We start from the raw sequence: 19,553 nt of genomic DNA on the forward strand, positions 1-19,553 counted from the left end.
TCCAAATTCATTTTAAACAGCTTCAGATTTCTTGAAAAAGAAGTTGACAGTTCTGATCCACAAGGAATCTGGTGACGTTTTACAAGAAGGCACCAAACTGTCCAAGTTCATTCAACAAAGTTAATTACACCATTTCAAAAGAGGCATTTCTTTGGAAACGCAAGCAAAATATCCCAAGGTATTTTCCTGTTACTATATGGCTGTTACTTTTCCCGTTGTTTTTTCTTCCTGGCAGGTGCGATTGAACTGGATCTGAACAGATTTCCACGTGGAGCAAAAACAGCAAAGCTCTGCACAATTGAAATGGCCACAGATGAATTGGCTTTTCCCATAGTCTCCATTTTTAAACAGAAGAGGGTGAAGGGCTGGTGGCCATTTGTGGCCAGAAACGAAAATGATGAAATGGAGCTTACGGTAAGAAGTTTTTTGTTTTGGAGTTTGGAAACTGATTTTGCCTCTTATAAAACAAGATGGGCGCATTGACATTAAAGAGCCCAAATTGACTAAATGTATACAATTCACTTTCTCAATGTGTTTTCTCTTCGAGTGGGAGCCTGCCATGGCCATACTGTGCTTAAAATGAAGAAAATAACACTTTATTACCACAGCATTAATTTACATAGTGAAGCCTCTCTTAACAATCACTTATATCAAAGCCGTTTATGCAGGTCACCTGAATTCAGTCCCAGTAATACATTATTAATTGAGATGCAAGTCTTTACTAGGATCCCAACCCCAGCCTGTTCACTGTTCAGAAGAATACCTAAATGAGTTTCAAATCGGGTTATTCTAAACAAGATTCCCTACATTTTGTTTCATAAAAAAACAAAGAAGCTGCAGAGACTGGAAATCTGAAACAAAAACAGAAAATACTGGAAATACTCAGCAGGTCAGGCAACATCTTTGGAGAGAACAGACAAGTTTACATTTCAGGTATCATCAGAACTAAAAACAGAGGGAGCAAAACAGAAAATGCTGCCTAACACCCTGGTTCACTCTTCCACCACCGCTACCACCTGCTCTTGTAGCCTTAGAAACCTTCCCATACAAGTGCAGGAGAAGCAACACCTGTCCATTTATCTCCTCCCACACCACTGTCCAGGCCTCAAACACTTCATTTACTTGTACTTCCTCCAACCTAGTATACTCTATTCACTGCTCACAGTGCAGTCTCCTCTACATTAGGGAGATTAAACGTAGATTAGGTGACCACTTTGCTGAACACCTCAATTCTATCCACAACCCTGAGATCCCTATTGATTTCAGTTTCCCGAGCCACTTCCCCTCTGACCTCTCCATCTTTGGCCTCCTACACTTTTCTAATGAAGCTCAACCCAAGCTTGAGGAACAGCACCTTGTCTATTAGAGACTTTGCAGCCCTCTGGACTTAATATTGACTTTAATAACTTCAGCCCTTAACTATAGGTCCCGCTTCCTCTTCAGCAGGACATGCTGGCTATGAGGGATGAGTTTGCTGATGTTTCTGGGGAGGTGGCGGGGGGAGGGGGGTGGGGGGTGGGCACAGGGAGCGAGGGACAAGTTGCTGCTCGGAATGGGGACCCTCTGTCAGAACACCATGCTGGTGGGGTAGTCTGCACACTTGGTGTCACCCTGCTTTTTTTCTTCTCCCAGTTACCGTGTCCTCTGGAGCCTGCCCTGCTTTGACACTTTCTCATGCTTCCATTCCTACTTGCATTATTCCCCATTTCATGAGCCATTCACACGTCATCTCACAAATGTCTTTGATTTCTCTGATTGTGCCTTTTTTTGTCTCATGTCAATATCACTTCTGTCATTTAACCGTCTCCTGTTTTCCACACAAGTACTTTACAGGTCATTCTGCTTCTTCTCTCCTGTATGTGTGTTTTTTTTTCTTTTCCCTTCCCTTTGTTCTGTTCTTATTGCCCATCCCTAATTGCCCTTGCGATGGTGGTGGTGAGCCGCCTTCTTGAACCGCTGCAGTCTGTGTGATGAAGGTTCTCCCACACTGCTGTTAGGTAGGGAGTTCCAGGATTTTGATCCAGCGAACGATAAGGGAACAGCGATATATTTCCAAGCCGGGATGGTGTGTGAGTTGGAGGAGAACTTAGAGTGAAGACATCCTGACGTACAAAGGCCACATTTAATACAGATTGCACACATGAATCTCACTTCTCTTTTCCAAATTATACTTCATGTTTTATATGTTCTTATGGCTGAAGTGTCATAATTGAGAGCCTTGATACCTCAATGGGTAAATTCACTGTTTGATGTGGTAGTAAACCATAATCCATTCAGAAAGTCCGAGGTTCAATTCCTAGTCAATGTAATAGGGACACTACAATTGGTCTTTGTTTCTTTGGGTTTGGGAGTGGGGGGATGAGGCAAACACAAGGGGTCATTTTCCACCTGAATGCTCCTGACCTGAACCTTGGCCGTGTGGCCCCCAAGATTTACCCCAACTGTTGCCCTCCTTATTGCTATCCAGTAATTTCTGCTAGGTTGATGTCAGATGCAGGTAGTTTTGGGTTCAGCTATGATGCTGTGTCCTCAAAGGTTGAATAACTCACTGATACTCATTGTCTAATCTCACACAAAGAAAAGTCACTTTGTTCGTTAACTCATTATCTTCACGAAAGGAGAGGAGAAATTAGGATAAAATTGCGGGGGGAGGGAGGAAATGGTCCACAGTTACAATGTAACAACTGCATGCCACTCTCTCATTACACTGGACTCAGTGCATCCAAAACAGAATTATAAAAGAAAATCATAATTTTAGAAGATAAGAATATTGCCAAATAAATTATGACAAACTTGAAGAGTTTCTGTACAGATACCTTCATAGCAATCCTTGTATCCAGACAAGAGGACACCTGTTTGGTAGCATGATATCACCACTCTTCTCTTCGCACTGTGAACCATGTATGGCTCAGTCCCTCAGGTCAAGTGTTTCCAGTGTAAACATGGTAGCACCAGGACCTGAAGTGAAGCCATGTGAAGTGACCATAAAAGAACAATTCACCAGGTGTGTTCTGTTTCCAGGGTAAAGTGGAGGCCGAGTTGCACCTGATGACAGCAGAAGAAGCTGAGAAGAGCCCTGCAGGCCTGGCTCGTAATGAGCCAGATCCTCTGGAGAAGCCAAAGTAAGTGGTTCTTCTTCATTTTGATTACAATTCATGCCTCAGTAATGTCAACTACACAATTTAATCAGCCACTTGAGGAATATGCCAAAACCACAACTCTTTGTCTAATATTATTAGGAGCATAATCTTTTGAGGAAACAAATTTTTAAAAAGTAAATATGGTTCAAACTTTAGTTTTCTAATCCATTTTGTTATCTTATACGTTATATAAATAGTAAAAAAAAGTTGGAGGAACAGGATTAAAAACAGGCGTACCTGCATATATCCCATTTAAATCCTCAAAACTATGTATACCTTTGAAAAGATCTTCAGCAGCAACAACAACATGCATTTATAGAGCGCCTTTAATGTAGTCAAATGACCCAAGGTGCTTCACTCGCACAGTAATCAAACAAAATTTGACACTGAGCCACATAAGGAGATATTAGGGCAGGTGACCAAAAGCTTGGTCCAAGAGGCAGGTTTTAAGGAGCGTCTTAAAGGGGGAGAGAGGCGGAGAGGTTTAGGGAGGTAATTCCAGAGCAACTGAAGGCACGGCCGTCAATGATGGAGCGATTAAAATCGGGGGTGCGCAAGAAGCAAGAATTGGAGGAGTGCAGAGATCTCGGCGGGCTGTAGGGCTGGAGGAGGTGACAGTAGAAAAATATTTCTAACATATTATTACAATACTGATGTGCAAATTAGCTAATGAGTCATTCATTTGCAGGAGTCATTGTGCAGCCTTTTCTATATCATGTATATGGCTGATATTCTGGGGCTGTTGGCTATAAAGGCAGTTAACAAGATAATTGTAAACCAGTGGCAATCATAAAGAAATAAGTTGGTTCTGAGAGGCCTGATAGTGATTCCCTCTAAATGAAATACTCCTCTAAACAAGATTCTCAACGTTCTAACTCCACCAATTTCTAACCATCCTAATCATAAGGCTTCTGTTTCCATTCACTTCAATAAGAAACAGTAATCATATTAATATGCAACTCCAGGATAGCTTTAATTATTTTTTGTTACTAGAGTTAATATCAGAAATATTTACTAAAGAAATTAAATGTGAAATGATTATAAACAAAGTTTTTTTTTCTGGGTTTCATGGAGGCAGTAAACACAATCCAAGCATCAGAGCCTTTAGTTTTCTTATCGAGATAACACTCCATTGATTGCATGCTTCGGATGGGCAGGAGTGACCTCAGTGTGGTTCAGCAAAGCTAGTATGGTATTCATAGTATCATAGTAGGCACAGCACAGGAGGAGGCCATTCAGCCCACCATGCCTGTGCCAGCTCTTCGAAAGAGCTATCCAATTAGGCTCATTTCCCTGCTCTTTCCCCACAGCCCTGTAAATTTTTTCCCTTCAAGTATTTATCTAATTCCCTTTTTAAAGTTATTATTGAATCTGCTTCCACCAGGCAGTGGATTCCTGATCGTTACAACTCACTGCGTAAAAAAAAGTTTCCTCTGTCATCTCAGGCTCTTTTGCCGATCACCATAAATCTGTGTTCTCTGGTTACCAACCCTTCTGCCACTGGAAACCATTTCTCCTTATTTACTCCATCAAAACCATTCATGATCTTGACCACCTCCATCAAATCTCCCCTTAACCTTCTCTGCACTAAGGAGAACAACCCCAGTTTCTCCAGTCTCTCCACAGAACTGAAGTTCCTCATCCCTGGTACCATTCTAGTAAATCTCTTCTGCACCCTCTCTAAGGCCTTGATACCTTTTCTAAAGTGTGGTGCCCAGAATTGAACACAGTACTCCACCTGCGGCCTAAACAGTGTTTTATTAAGGTTTAGAATAACTTCCTTGCCTTTGTACTGCATGCCTCTATTAATAAACCCAGGATCCCATATGCTTTTTTAACAGCCTTCTCAACTTGTCCTGCCACAGAGGTGTATCAATAATGTAGTCAACAGCTGCTGCTTTAATTCTCTTGGGATGACACATTGAGCACCATACACATTACAATACCTCTGTACCGTAAGTCAACCGGGAGGACTTCTTCATTTCATCTCGAGCCCCGATTTTAACCCGCGTGTCTGACGAAAATAGGATGTGTGAGGGAGTTAAAATCCTTGCAGTGACCTACTCACCCAATCTTCTCTGGCCTCACGCCAGCCAGCGAGACACTCACACCATGCAGACGAGGGCCACATTGAAATTTAAAAGTCGGGCTCTGATGACATCATTCAGACCCTGACTATATTTTAATGGTGAACAGCTGTGTTAGGTACCAGCCTCACCAGGAGAACCAGGCACGAGGAAGCAACAGGCTCAGAAGAGGGCCGAAAAGGTAAGTAATCCTTTTTATAAAAAGGTTCCATTGTGGTCAAGGAGGAGCAGGAATGTCCTTCTCTGGACCCCACAACAAAACCGAGAGCCCAGCTTCCCTTCCTGACCGTGATCACCTACACCCCCACCACCACTTATCTTACTGCCGGGGATTGTTCCTGCGAGTTCCCAGCCATGGCCTCCTGCCGCATTCGCCAAACTCCCACCTGACGTCGTTGACACCGGGCTTGGGCAGGAGTCAGGCCCAGCATACTTAAATAAGGCCCGAGAGTTAAAATGTCCTGAGCCTGGCATCAGCAAGCCGGAGTGAGCCTGACTCTTGCCCTTTGACTTCATGCTTGCCTCTCGCCCCGAGTTAAAATCGGAGCTTTTATATCTGGAAGAGCCTGGTGACTATGAAACTCTATTTCCCTGAATACCAAAGTTACTGCTTTGAAGAGAATACAATCTCATACTTCACACTGCTGCACTTTTTCACTGTTCAGTGGATTCATAATGTCTTTTCAATGTGCCACTATGGCTTGAACGCCAGGTGATCAGATCTAAGAATTTTTAGGAATAGGAAAGGGCCACCAGGCCCAAACCGGCTCATTATTTTTTCACAGTTGCTCATTTATTGATGAGATATTTTACAACAACAACATGCATTATATAGTACCTTTAACATAGTAAAACATCCCAAGGCGCTTCGCAGGTGCGTAATCAGACAAAAAATTGACACCAAATCAAAGGAGACATTTGGACAGGCGACATAAAGCTTGGTTAAAGAGGTAGGTTTTAAGGAGTGTCTTAAAGGAGGAGTAAGAGGTAGAGAGGCAGAGAGGTTTAAGGAGGGAATTCCAGAGCTTAGGGCCTAGACAGCTGAAGGCATGGCCTCCAATGGTGGGGCGAAGGGAATCAGGGATGCATAAGAGGCCAGAATTGGAGGAACGCATAGTTCTCGGAGGGTTATAGGGTTGGCGGAGGTTACAGATAGAGGGGAGTGAGGCCATGGAGGGATTCGAGCACAAGGATGAGAATTTTAAAATTGAGGTGTTGCTGGACCAGGAGCCAATGCAGGTCAGCGAGCACAGGGGTAATGGGTGAATGGGATTTGGTGCGAGTTAGGATATGGGCAGCAGTGCATTGGATGAGCTCAAGTTTATGGAGGGTGGAAGATGAGGGGCCAGCCAGGAAAGTATTGGAATTGTTGAGTCTGGAGATAATGAAATCATGCATGAAGGTTTCAGCAGATGGGCTGAGGCAGACGCATAGACGGGCAATATCACTGAGGTGGAAGTAGGCGGTCTTAGTGATGAAGAAGATATGGGGTCAGAAGCTCAGCTCAGGGTCAAATAGGACGTCGAGGTTGCAAACAGTCGGGTTCAATCTGAGACCATGGCCAAGGAGGGGGATGGAATTGGTGGCAAGGGAACAGAGTTTGTGGTGGGGGCAATATTTACTGCCATAATACCTACAAGTCACATAGGCACTGAACTATTTGGCTGTAAAAGAGCAAAGTAACAGGTAAAACGTTGATGGACATCAAAAATTGGTTCCTTTAAGTAAAGTTCTAAGCATACATTATATGCACATATGTTTTTCTCAATGTCGTGGAATACAACTCAATTTTACTGTCAGAAATGTCCAATCACAAAACATGTTTTTTTTTTGGTTTTCTTTTGAGCAAAATGGGTAGCACAAGTAAGCACCTATTCGTTTATCTCAATCAGCTTGAATTGAAATCCTACCCATATTGATAAGGTGTTCTTTTCCTATTGGTTCTAAGGATCTCATCAAAAATGAACTATTTGCAGCCTCAGCCCCACTAGGTCTGAGCCCACAACACAAGACAGCCCATCATTCTAACACAGGTGGAAAAGCATCCCCAGAATTGATATGTTACTAAAATAGAATTTTTAAAGTATGACTATACTAGATATTATATATTGGGCTCGATTTTCGCGTCGGGTTACCTGCGGGTTTCCAGCGGGGGGGCCCCGAAAATCCTGATATCCGGTCACGTGACCGGATCGCGTCGAAATCCCGGCCACTTCCGGGTACCGCGCTGACGTGCGGGGCTGCGCGCGCAAGCCCCGCTGGTGGGAATCCCGCAGGCAATTAAAGCCAGCGGGGTTCCACTTGAGAGTACTCACCTTGCTTGTTGAGGTCAGTTAATGAGCTGAATCAGCTGTCAAAAGAGGAAGTGTGGGATTTTAGGTTCAAGGCAGTGAGTTTCACACACTGGGGGAAACAGTCTCTCTCCAACCAGGCGTGTTGCAGCCAGCAGCCTGTGGCAGGTGCCAAGGTGCACTCCACGGGGGAGAGCCCTCACCCACGCAGGAGGCCACCGCGTCACATAGGGCAACCCCTGCCCTCCACCACCCCCCGCCAAGCCAGAGGACAGACCGACACGAAACCGCAGCCCCAGTCCGAGGAACCACCCACCTACCCTGCACAACCCCTCAGACCAACACCTGCCAGTTGGGTGGTGCGTGGACACCCTCGGAGGACGAACAGCATGACCAGCCCCAGCAGCCTCGCAGTCCACGCCGTCCGCCGCAGAGACGTGGAGCCCCCCAACACGGTGTTGTTGCACGCCCACCTGCACAGCAGAAGGGAGGGCTACCGCAGGGAGAGACGCATCGCAGAGGGCACTACCCTCGCCACAGGGTCCACAGACCGAGGCGCAGCTCCCCGGACCTCTCCGAGCAGCAGTGCACAGGGAGGCGCAGATTCGCTCGACATGTAGTCGTGGAGATCTGCAGGCTCTTTCATGCCGAGCTGCTCCTGGCTGGCCCCAGCACCATCTGCTTACCTGTCGCTGTCAAAGTCACCACTGCCCTCCACAACTTCTCCTCCGCATCCTTCCACGGTGCATCCGGCTGCACCACCGATGTCTCTCAGTCGTCTGCGCGGAAGAGCCCTGCAAATACACCTGCACCTACTCTGCGGTAACACGATGGGTGGCATCAGTGGTGGGTCCTCATAGTGATACCCAGGAGCAGGCATTATTGGACACAACGGACAGGATTCGCGGAGACATGGCAGTGGTGGTGTCAATATAATGTGTGCTGTTTGTTGCTCTGAAATTCAGTATAGGTAACATCCAGGACAAACCCTCAGACACCCTTGTGCACCCCCTTCATGCTCACGACACGTTTGCCTTACGCTGCCTACTGCACATATGTGATGCATGCCCTGTGGCTGCAGCACAGGTGGTGGCAGGTTGAGTGAGGCTGGCCGTGAGGGAGATGCACGAGAGGGTGAGTATGGGTTGGAGCAATGAGATTGTATGAGGATTGGGTTGCGTGTTAGTGGCAGGATGAGTACTGGCGAGGTGAGTAGGTGGAGGTAAGATGAGGATGGGGTTTGAGTGGGTACGAAGGGTGATGTGACAGAGTAGTGTTGGCGGTGCCGAAGGAGATGTGGGGTGGGGGCAGTGTTGTGGCAGACGGAGTGTAGGGGAAAGACTTCATGTTCTCACTGTGGCTGACCTACTGCGGTCATTGCAGCGCCTCCTGCACTGTATGCAGGTGGGCCATATGTTGGTGGCGCAGGTGACCCCCTCTGCCACCTCGAGCCAGGCCTTCTTGGTGGCAGAGGCAGGCCGCTTCCACCCGCCCGCCGGGGGGAAGATCTGTGTCCTCCCCCTCCTCCTCACCCCATCTGATGATACCTGGGGTGAGGCATCATTAAACTGGGAGCAGCCTTCCCCCTGGGCTGCTCCATGCTGCAATTTGTTCCATTGGTTGCAGCATCTGTCAGTGGAGGACTGCCCCTTTAACTAGAGAGCCTCCAGCTGACAGATCGTACTGCACATTCGCAGCCCGCCCGACGCGCAGACCAGCAGCGCGGAACCCGGAGGAGCAGGTAATTGATTCCTATTAGTGTGTTGCCTGCTACGATCGCGCGGGCAACCCACTAATTTCGCCGAGCGTGTTGACCACGCTCCCGGAGGACCACCCGCTGGGAACCCGCAGGCCTGCTAAATTCGAGCCCATTATGTTTCAATAACATAGAAAATAGGAGCAGGAGTAGGCCATTCGGCCCGTCAAGCCTGCTCCACCATTCATTATGATCCTGGCTGATCCTCGAGGGCATCATTTTAGCACCCGCTATCGGGTGCGTTCCTGGCGGGGGGCTCCAAAAATCGGGGAATCCCGGAGCGGGTTCGGAGCCCGGCTCCAACCCGCACACTTCCTGGTTCCCCACTGACGCGCCGGCGTGCGCGCGCAGCCCCCGCAGGTGGAAATCCCGCAGGCAATTAAAGCCAGCGGGATGCCACTTGAAAGTACTTATGTTGCTTGTTCAGGTCGTTTACAGACCTGATTGAGCTGTTTTATGAGGAGGGGTGGAATTTTACACTGAACTGAGACTGTTTCCCATACTGGGGGAAACACTCCCAGTTCAAACGGAGGTGTTGCAGCCAGCAGCCTGTGGCAGCTGCAAAGGTGCATTCGACAGGTGGCCACTCCGTCACATTGGACAAAGGTTGGCCTCCACCACCCTCCTCCTAACAAGAAAATTCACCGACCTGGAACCGCAACCCCGGTGTGAGGACACACTCAGATGTACATCTTCCGGACGGGGGTGGCCGTAGCTGCAGTCATGACCTCCTCGGAGGGCGAACAGCATCACCAGCCTCGCCGTCCACCTCTGACACGTGGAGCTCCACAACAGAGTGCTGTGACACATCCACCTGTACAGCAGGAGGGAGGGCAACCGCAGAGAGAGATGCGTCGCAGAGGGCACTACCCTCGCCACAGGGTCCACAGACCGAGGCTCAGCTTCCTGGACCTCTCTGAGCAGCAGTGCACACGCAGGCTCAGAGTCACTCGACATGTAGTCGTGGACATCTGCAGCCTCCTTCATGCCGAGCTGCTCCCGGCTGGCCCGAGCACCATTGCCCTCAACAACTTCTCCTCCGCATCCTTCCAGGGTGCCACCGGGGACATCGCCGACGTCTCTCAGTCGTCTGCACAAAAGAGCCCTGCAAATACACCTACACCCACTCTGCAGTGACACAATGGGTGGCATCAGTTGTGGGTCTTCATAGTGATCCTCAGGAAAGGGCATTATTGCACAAACCAGACAAGATTCGCGAAGACGTGGCAGTAGTGGTGCCAATATAATATGTAATGTGAGTTGGTCAGAAATTCAATATAAGTAAAAACCATGACAAACCCTCAAACACCCTTGTGCATCCCCTTCATGCTTATGTCACGTTTGCCTTACGCTGCCTACTGCACATTTGTGATGCATGCCCTGTGGCTGCAGCACAGGTAGTGGCAGGTTGAGTGAGGCTGGCCGTGAAAGAGATGCACGAGAGGGTGAGTATGAGATAGAGCCATGAGATTGGATGAGGATTGGGTTGAGTGGTAGTGGCGGGATGAGTACTGGCGAGGTGAGTAAGTGCAGGTAAGATGAGGATGAGCTTTGAGTAGGTATGGGGGTGATGTGACAGAGTAGTGTTGACAGTGCAGAAGGAGATGTGGGGTGGGGGCGGTGATGTGGCAGATGGAGTGTATGGGAATGAGTAAGTGTACTCACTTTGGCTGACCTACTGAGGTCATTGGAGCGCCTCCTGCACTGTATGCAGGTGGGCGATATGTTGGTGGTGCAGGTGACCTTCTCTGCCACCTTGAGCCAGGCCTTCCTGGTGGCAGAGGCAGGCCGCTTCCTCCCGCCCGCCGGGGGGAAGATCTCTGTCCTCCCCCTCCTCCTCACCCCATCTAATGATACCTGGAGTGAGGCATCATTAAACTGGGAGCAGCCTTCCCCCTGGGCTGCTCCATGCTGTCATTTTTTCTATTTGTTGCAGCATCTGTCAGTGGAGGACTGCCCCTTTAAATAGAGCTCCTCCAGCTGACAGAGCTTACTGCGCATGCGCAGCCCGCCCGACGCGCAGATCAGCAGTGGGGAACCCGGAAGACAAGGTAAGTGGGTCCAATTGGGCTGCGATCACGCGAGGGGCAGACTAATTTCACCGGGCGAGTTACCCACGCGCCCAATAGCCCCCCGCCGCGAACCCACAGCCCTGCTAACATTGAGCCCTCTCTCTCAATACCATATTCCCACTCTCTCCCCCGACCCCTTGATGCCTTCTATTATTTCAAAGTCAGTATCCTGTTCTCTTAGTGACAAACAGAAGTTTCTATTTTTTAAGCATATGTTAAATAGAGAAGTCGATTAAATCATAGAGAGTGGTGAAGAATTGTTCAATCCTGTTCCATCCAGTTCTCAAGATGAGCCAATTTGAGCAGGGAGGTACTGAATGGAGGCTGCAGTTTCTCCCCATTATGAGGAGGAATAATCAGAAGTAAGAGGCATGCCTGAATTATACCGAGTGCATTCTGATGGCCAGTTAAATAGGCAACATTGGACAGGGAGCAGGCTGTTCACTCAATATCTAAGCAGTTGACACTTAAAAGTCAGGGTGATATGAAGAACCAGGAAATAACTTACCATTGAAAAATCATCATGTGACATGTTCAAAAAAACAAACTGGTGTTGTAACATTGATTCTGCACCACCAGAAAGCAAGTTTTAATGGCATCGTCACAGTCTTAGTACCAGTATCTTTATCTTAACAAGACAGTGCAGTGCTATGCATGAGCCTGTACTACTCAGCCACTCAGTTCTTTCCCAAATAAGAGCTACAAAACTAGAGTCTTAAACTTAAACAAAGCCAATTACATAGGTATGAGGGGTGAGTTGGCGAAAGTAGATTGGGAAATTATATTAAAAGATATGACAGTAAATAAGCAACGGCAAACATTTATAGAAATATTTCATAATTCTCAACGAATATACATTCCATTGAGGAATTAAAACCCCACGGGTAAAGTGATCCATCCATAGCTAATTAAAGAAGTTAAGGATAGTATTAGATTAAAAGAAGAGGCTTATAATGTCGCCAAGAAGACTAATAAGCCTGAGGATTGGGAGAGTTTTAAAAACCAGCAAAGGATGACCAAAAAATTGATAAAGAGGGAGAAAATAAAATATGAGAGTAAACGAGCAAGAAATATAAAAACAGATTGTAAGAGCTTCTACAAGTGTGCAAAAAGGAAGAGAGTAGTAAAAAGTAAACGTGGGTCCCTTAGAGGCTGAGACAGGAGAAATTATAATAGGGAATAAAGAAACAGCAGAGATGTTAAACAAATATTTTGTATGTGTCTTCACAGCAGAAGACGCAAAAATCATAATGGGGAACCAATGACAGTGAGGAGCTCAAAGTAGTTAATATTAGTAAAGAGAAAGTACTGTAGAAATTAATGGGACAAAAAGCCGACCAATCCCCTGGACCTGATGGCCTACATCCTAGGGTTCTAAAAGAGGTGGCTGCAGAGATAGTGGATGCATTGGTTGTGATCTTCCAAAATTCCCTAGATTCTAGAACGGTCCCAGTGGATTGGAAAGTAGCAAATGTAACACTGCTATTCAAGAAAGGAGGGAGAGAGAAAACAGGGAACTACAGGCCAGTTAGCCTGACATCAGTAGTCGGGAAGATGGTGGGATCCATTGTGAAGGACGTGGTAAGAGAACACTTAGAAAATCATAATATGTTGAGGCGGAGATAACATGGTTTTATGAAAGGGAAATAGTATTTGACAAATCTACTGGAGATTTTTGAGGATGTTAATAACAAAGTAGATTAAGGGGAACCAGTGGATATAGTATATTTGGATTTTCAAAAGGCAGTCGATAAGGTGCCACATTAAAGGTTGTTACACAAGATAAGGGCTTATGGGATTGGGGGTAATATATTAGCATGGATAGAGGATTGGTTAACGGACAGAAAAGAGAGTAGGGATAAATGGGTCATTCTCAGGTTGGCAGCCTGTAACTAGTGGGGTGGCGCAAGAATCAGTGCTTGGCCTCAGCTATTTACAATCTATATCAATGACTTAGATGAAGGGACTGAGTGTAATGTATCCAAGTTTGATGATGATACAAAGCTAGGTGGGAAAGTATGCTGTGGATATAGGCAGGTTAAGTGAGTGGGTAAGAAGGTGGCAGATGGAGTATAATGTAGGGAAATGTGAGGTTTGGAAGGAATATTTTTTTAAATGGTGAGAAACTATTAAATGTTGACGTTCAGAGGGATTTGGGTGTCCTTGTACACAAAACACAAAGTTAACATGCAGACACAGCAAGCAATTAGGAAGGCAACGGGTATCTTGGCCTTTATTGCAAGGGGGTTGTAGTACCAGAGTAAGGAAGTCTTGCTGCAATTGTATAGGACTTCGGTGAGACCTCACCTGGAGTACTGTGTACAGTTTTGGTCTCCTTACCTAAGGAAGGATATACTTGTCTTAGAGGCGGTGCAATGAAGGTTCACTAGATTGATTCCTGGGATGAGAGGGTTGTCCCATGAGGAGAGATTGAGTAGAATGGGTCTACACACTCTGGAGTTTAGAAGAACGAGAGGTGATCTCATTGAAACATATAAGATTCTGAGGGGGCTTGACAGGGTAGATGCTGAGAAGCTGTTTCCTCTGGCTGGAGAGTCCAGAACTAGGGGGCATAGTCTCAGGATAAGGGGTCAGACATTTAAGACTGAGATGAGGAGGAATTTCTTCATTCAGAGGCTTTACATTCTTTGGCATTCTCTACCCTAGAGGGCTGTGGATGCTCAGTCATTGAGAAGTTCAAGGTTGAGATCGATAGATTTTTGGACTCTAAGGGAATCAAGGGATATGGGACCGGGCGGGAAAGTTGATTTGAGGTCGAAGATCAGCCAGGATCTTAGTGAATGGTGGAGCAGGCTCGAGGGCTACATGGCTGACTCCTGCTCCTATTTCTTACATTCTTATGTTCTTAAGACAACTTGTTTGAAAGTAACTTTATTTGTACCTTTTCTGCCACAAAATAATCCAATTAATCCCTACACTTGCTATGAAGGGGGTTTGAATTAATTTACAGCCTTTACTACAGAATTCTGCAAGTTAAACCATCACTAAATAAAAATATGAATATTATCTTGCAGAATCTTCCAATAAAGTCTATTGTCTTTAAGCTTATACTTAGTTTTTTGTCAGATATGATGTTTAATCACCATTCTTCCTGATACGGTTTTACTTAACCCGTGAATAAGTTAATATAACCCACAGAATTTGTCAGAATCAATTGTTATGTATTCACAAAGTGGGAACACCTTTAGTCTCCGTTTAATGTTAAACTGTAACTCCTGTTTAATTATCATCTCTTTGTTTCTATCCATTTCTACTACCCTTGTTCCCTTCCCCTTCTTCATTTGTTTTTTTTGTCCCTCACCTTTTGCTGTCCTCCATTCTGCAGTCGCCCTGACACCAGCTTTATCTGGTTTATGAACCCTCTAAAGTCCATCAGATATTTCATCTGGCACAACTACCGTTGGCTGATTTTGAAGATCCTCGCAATTGTGCTCCTTCTCCTCATGCTCGGGCTCTTCCTTTACTCCATGCCTGGTTACCTGGTCAAGAAGATTCTTGGAGCCTAATGGCCTCAAAATGGTAGCCATTTTTTCTCATATTTCTGTACCCTGTGCATTCCTGTCTTTTTATCTATCTTGTTTCAGAGCAGGAAATCCTTATTACTGTTGCAGTCCATTCTGTTTCTTGAATTATTTTAACTGATGCATTTGCTAACCTTGGCTATAATGGGCTGCCCAATAAAGCACAAGGGTAGGAGGGTAATAAAATCATTTGTAAATTGTTTGTTAAGCCTGCTAGATCAGGTTACACAAACATAAGAAGTGTAAATTTGTGCAGTTGAATATCACAATAAAAGCAGGAAAATTAACTATTTGAAAACACACAATATATTTCACACCAATTAATTTAAATCTCATTTCAAATATTCATATACCTACGATAATACTATTACAACAATATTAATGTATTATGTTTCCTGCATCGGAACAAAAATGATGCAATAGTCTCAAGGGTTTAGGAAGCCTCCCCTGACTACTTGTTGATAAATAGCACTACACAGAAACTGATTTTGTTTTAAAGTATCATAAACTCTTATTTTGAATCAAGGCTGTAAATTGTGTCCTAAGTAATAAGGTTCCCCCTAATGCGGTTAATGCACATATTCATTTCAAGTAGTAATTCTTTTCAGTGTTACTCTACAGTTATTTGTTTCTGCACATTTTCAGTTTATTTCCTCCTCTTTAAATCATAGAAAGGTTACAGCACGGAAGGAGGCCTTTCATCCCATCAAGTCCGTGCTGGCTCTATGCAAGAGCAATCCAGCAAGTCCCACTCTCCCCACCCTATCCCTGTAGCCCTGCAAATTTTTCCTTTCAAGTGCATTCCAGATCATAGCCACTCACTGAATAAAAATGTTTTTCCTCATGTCACCTTTGGTTCTTTTGCCAATCACCTTAAATCTGTGTCCTCTGGTTCTTGACCCTTCCGCCAATGGGAACAGTTTCTCTCTATCTACTCTGTCGAGACCCGTCATGATTTTAAATACCTCTATTAAATCTTCTCTCAATCTTCACTGGTCTAAGGAGAACAACCCCAGCTTCTCCAGTCTATTCATGTAACTAAAGTTCCTCATCGCTGGAATCATGTTAGTAAATCTTTTCTGCACCGTCTCGAAGGTCTTTCCTAAAGTGCGGTTCTCAGAACTGGATACAATACTCCAGTTGTGGTCAAACCAGTGTTTTATAAAGGTTCATCATGACTTGTGTCAGCCAATCATATTTAATGTTCTCAGTTCCTGGTGTAATAATTAAATTGCTATCAAAATAGTCTCTATAATCTGGAACTGTCAACTACTGCTACTGATCACCTACTCCACCAATGGGAGTGTGGAGGTGCGTGTGCGTCGTTTCCACCCTTCCCTGGCTTGCACGTAATACCGTGCAGTGTGGAAGCCCTAAGTTGAGCTTTTTAAGTCCTGCCTGGGTCAAAGTGGTTCTTGGCTTTCTTCACACCAACGTTCTCACCTGACCGGGTGATACACCCAAATAGTTGCAAATGTCAGCGATGTGCACCTTCTGATCACCACAGTCCTGACCTACGTGTACCAGCGGACCCCAGGTATTTGTTGGAGGCACCATTGATCAAAGGCATCCAGTCTTGATTGGTCACAAACTGTAGGGGTAGAGGCAGCTGTTGCAATGTTGTTAATTGGAAATCCTAGTGTGGGTGGGAACAAAGCTACTGTATTACATATCATTTTGTTCTACTGAGATCAAACATCATATTGCACATCAGTTTTAGTTAATATGTCACATTTCCTTATAGCATTGTCACTGGTGACAAACTCTGGTGGCATCACTGTAAGATTTTTAAAAAAGTGAATCTGCTATATAGCCTCCAACAGCACAATCATCTCAGCAGTTATTTTCTTTTTCTCCTGTGCTGCTGGATTAGCAGTGATGCAGCTTTAGAAATGGTTCTGATCAGCCAAACAGGCTGCCAATTTTACTGAGCTCTCAACCCAACAGTACGGGCCAGCCATTGGAAAAGATCCAGGAGACAGAACTTGTTTTTGTGTTGCTGTAAATACTGTAGAATCCACCCCATAACATAAACACAGCAAATTCTACAGCCCCAGCAGCCAGAACATCATCTGTTTCAAACAGTTCTGTATAATATGAACTAGCCATTAAGTTTTTAAATCTGTCAGAATGCCAATTAAAATATTTTGATGAAATGTTCCAGCTCAAGATAGTTAGCTTTGTAGCCAGGAAGATTAGCCCAATTTTCAACTCTCAAACTATCAAAGCTCACTTCATCAGCACACTAACATGTGAGATAAACAAAGGGCTATTCTGGTGTAACACCCATTGCTAAATAAATCATTTTTCAATACTGTATAATTAACAGAAGACCAGCTTTTCCTCAGAATACATTTTGATAATGACATACATAATTGTATTTCAATCCTGTAGCTTTTGGGTGATTAATGTTTTGCCAATTGTTTGGAGAGAAGTAAAATTCTTTCTAAAACATGGAAGTATCAAAGAAACAATCATCATTTTAAAAAATGGCGATTATTCATTTCCTGTGCAATGAGCAAGTTCTCATCTACATATCATAGGTTCACTTCTGAAGCCAACATTAAAAAAGTGCCTCCATTTCTCTCATTGACAATTTTCTGTTAGATCATTCTTGACCAATTCTGACAGCATGTATGACTTCCTCTAATGTATTGTCTTACTTAAACTATATTATACCCACTCAGTTCCATTTCTTCAACTAGAGTTAGGCAAAGTACTGCATCATAACATGTGCATTGAATTTTACAGCCACATGTTGCATGATTTTTTTTTAAATATTCAAAATAATCTTTTTTCACTCCCTTCCAAAGAGGCCGCTGTACTCTTACTGATGCCACTCACTTTCTGCTGACTCAGAGGTAGCTCCCTTTTTCCTGCATTTAGCTGGAATGATGGCCTGCTGCATAAACTGCAGTCATTCCAGTGCTTTACCTGGATGAATCACAGCATACCTAATACTGTAGCAGCTGCTACTATTAAGCCTATGTAGTATGCTCACAAAGTAAAAGAGAGGGACGGGGTGGGCAATCTGCTTTTATTTCATTTCTGATCCAGACCCTATACTTCATTGAGACACAGGATAAGGAGGGCAAGCTAAGCTATCTTCCATGATGCAGATCAGTCACTTGAACAGAACACAGATTCAAGCCTCTGTCTGCTTGCTTTATATACAATTAAGCTCCGTCATTTCAATCAAATATATACAATGCATTCTAGGAACAGCTGGTGCCATGAGTCGGTTATTTTCACCTCTATGATCTGGGTTTGAATCCAGTCCAGACTCATTGAACAAAAGTCTTTACTACCTGTTGGGTGTAAGAATACTAAGTGAAATGAGTTTGGGCAATTTCAACTAAGTTCCTAGTGCGTCAGAGCTCACAACTTAAAACTGCCTTGAATTGGCATGTGAATGGCACTAAATTGACAGCCTTATTTTATACAGATGGCTGTTGCAGGAAATGAAAAATGTTACACTGGTGCAATTGGGATTAGGAAGCATTGTGAGATGAAGGGAAGAGTGTAAATATTCTATTATTTAAAGAAAGGCCTACAACTCTAATTAAAAGTACTGAAGAATTGTGGTGCTGATGAGTATAGGAGGAAGTCACAAACTATTACAAAACTAGTCTAAAGATATTCCACTTTAAAATTCTTTAGTTGCACACTTTCCCCATTTAGAGTACTGGCTTTGGGATCAAACTCCTGACATATGGTGGAGACTTTCTAAGATTGAAGATTACCCCAGTTTTTAGGAGTAACTCATATGTTTTACATTTGCTGTTCACTGTACTAATAATTCTTGCATTTACTAACAACTTTCAGAGTTGAAGGGAAACCAATTTTCCCCCTCCTGGAGGTGGTGTCATTCGCTGAGCACCTACCCATGAATATAAAAAAAAATTCACCACTAACCACATTGTTTTTTTCTCCCACTCTCTCTAATGCTGCCTTGGACAGTCGGCCAGACACCTCATTTATCTGGTTCCTCAATCCACTCAAATCCATCAAATACCTCATCTGCACCAGATACAAGTGGCTTATTGTGAAGATTGTGTTGGCTTTGTTGCTGTTGTTCATGATAGGACTCTTCCTTTACAGCATGCCTGGTTATATGGTAAAGAAGCTACTCGGTGCATGAATCACCATCAGCCATCCATTCTGGCTTGTGGAATGCAACTAACAGCTAATACTTTTAATAAAACATCTTTTTGTGTGTCTGAATTAATAATAGGAGAAAGGAGATTGGGGTATAACAGTGGTTGGGGGATCATTTTGAAAACTTATGATTACACTTTAACAATCTATCATTATTTTGGTGTGCAGTGTGCAGTTCTCCAGACTTACTCTGTTTGAACTGTAGTTAAAAGTAACTTGTATTTTTTTTTGCTCTCATTACCAAGTAAACTTTGTTTGCACTGTCTTGAGCTTTAGAATTTATAACAAAAGAATTTGTAACTCTATAATTTGTGCAGTGTATTTTTCCTACAATTTTCTTTTATTCATATAAAAATGACCTGTTTCACTAGCCGTCCAAATACCAGTTTATCCTGGTGGCTGAACCCAATGCGTGTTGCCTATCTACTGATCTGGAGAAACTACAAGTGTTACATCATTGGATTCCTGGCTGGGCTACTCCTTTTACTGTTTGTGGCCCTGGTAATC

The 19,553-nt window shown here is 44.4% G+C and overlaps 1 protein-coding gene across 2 annotated transcripts in view; it reads left to right on the plus strand.

The window, feature by feature from the left end:
• The window catches only part of otofa (otoferlin a), a 397,912-nt gene extending 378,883 nt beyond the window's left edge, over nucleotides 1–19,029 (plus strand). The window contains exons 46-48 of one of the 2 annotated variants that reach the window (XM_067983769.1): nucleotides 236–414; nucleotides 3,022–3,122; nucleotides 18,849–19,029. In XM_067983769.1, coding sequence (XP_067839870.1) covers nucleotides 236–414; nucleotides 3,022–3,122; nucleotides 18,849–19,029 — 461 coding nt within the window. Of the gene's footprint in view, nucleotides 1–235; nucleotides 415–3,021; nucleotides 3,123–14,692; nucleotides 14,874–18,848 lie in introns of those variants that run through there. The other variant, XM_067983768.1, reaches the window with a different exon arrangement.
• Nucleotides 19,030–19,553: the final 524 nt, after the last annotated feature.

This window comes from Heptranchias perlo, chromosome 5 (genome assembly GCF_035084215.1).
Source record: "Heptranchias perlo isolate sHepPer1 chromosome 5, sHepPer1.hap1, whole genome shotgun sequence".
Classification (NCBI taxonomy): Eukaryota; Metazoa; Chordata; class Chondrichthyes; order Hexanchiformes; family Hexanchidae; genus Heptranchias; species Heptranchias perlo.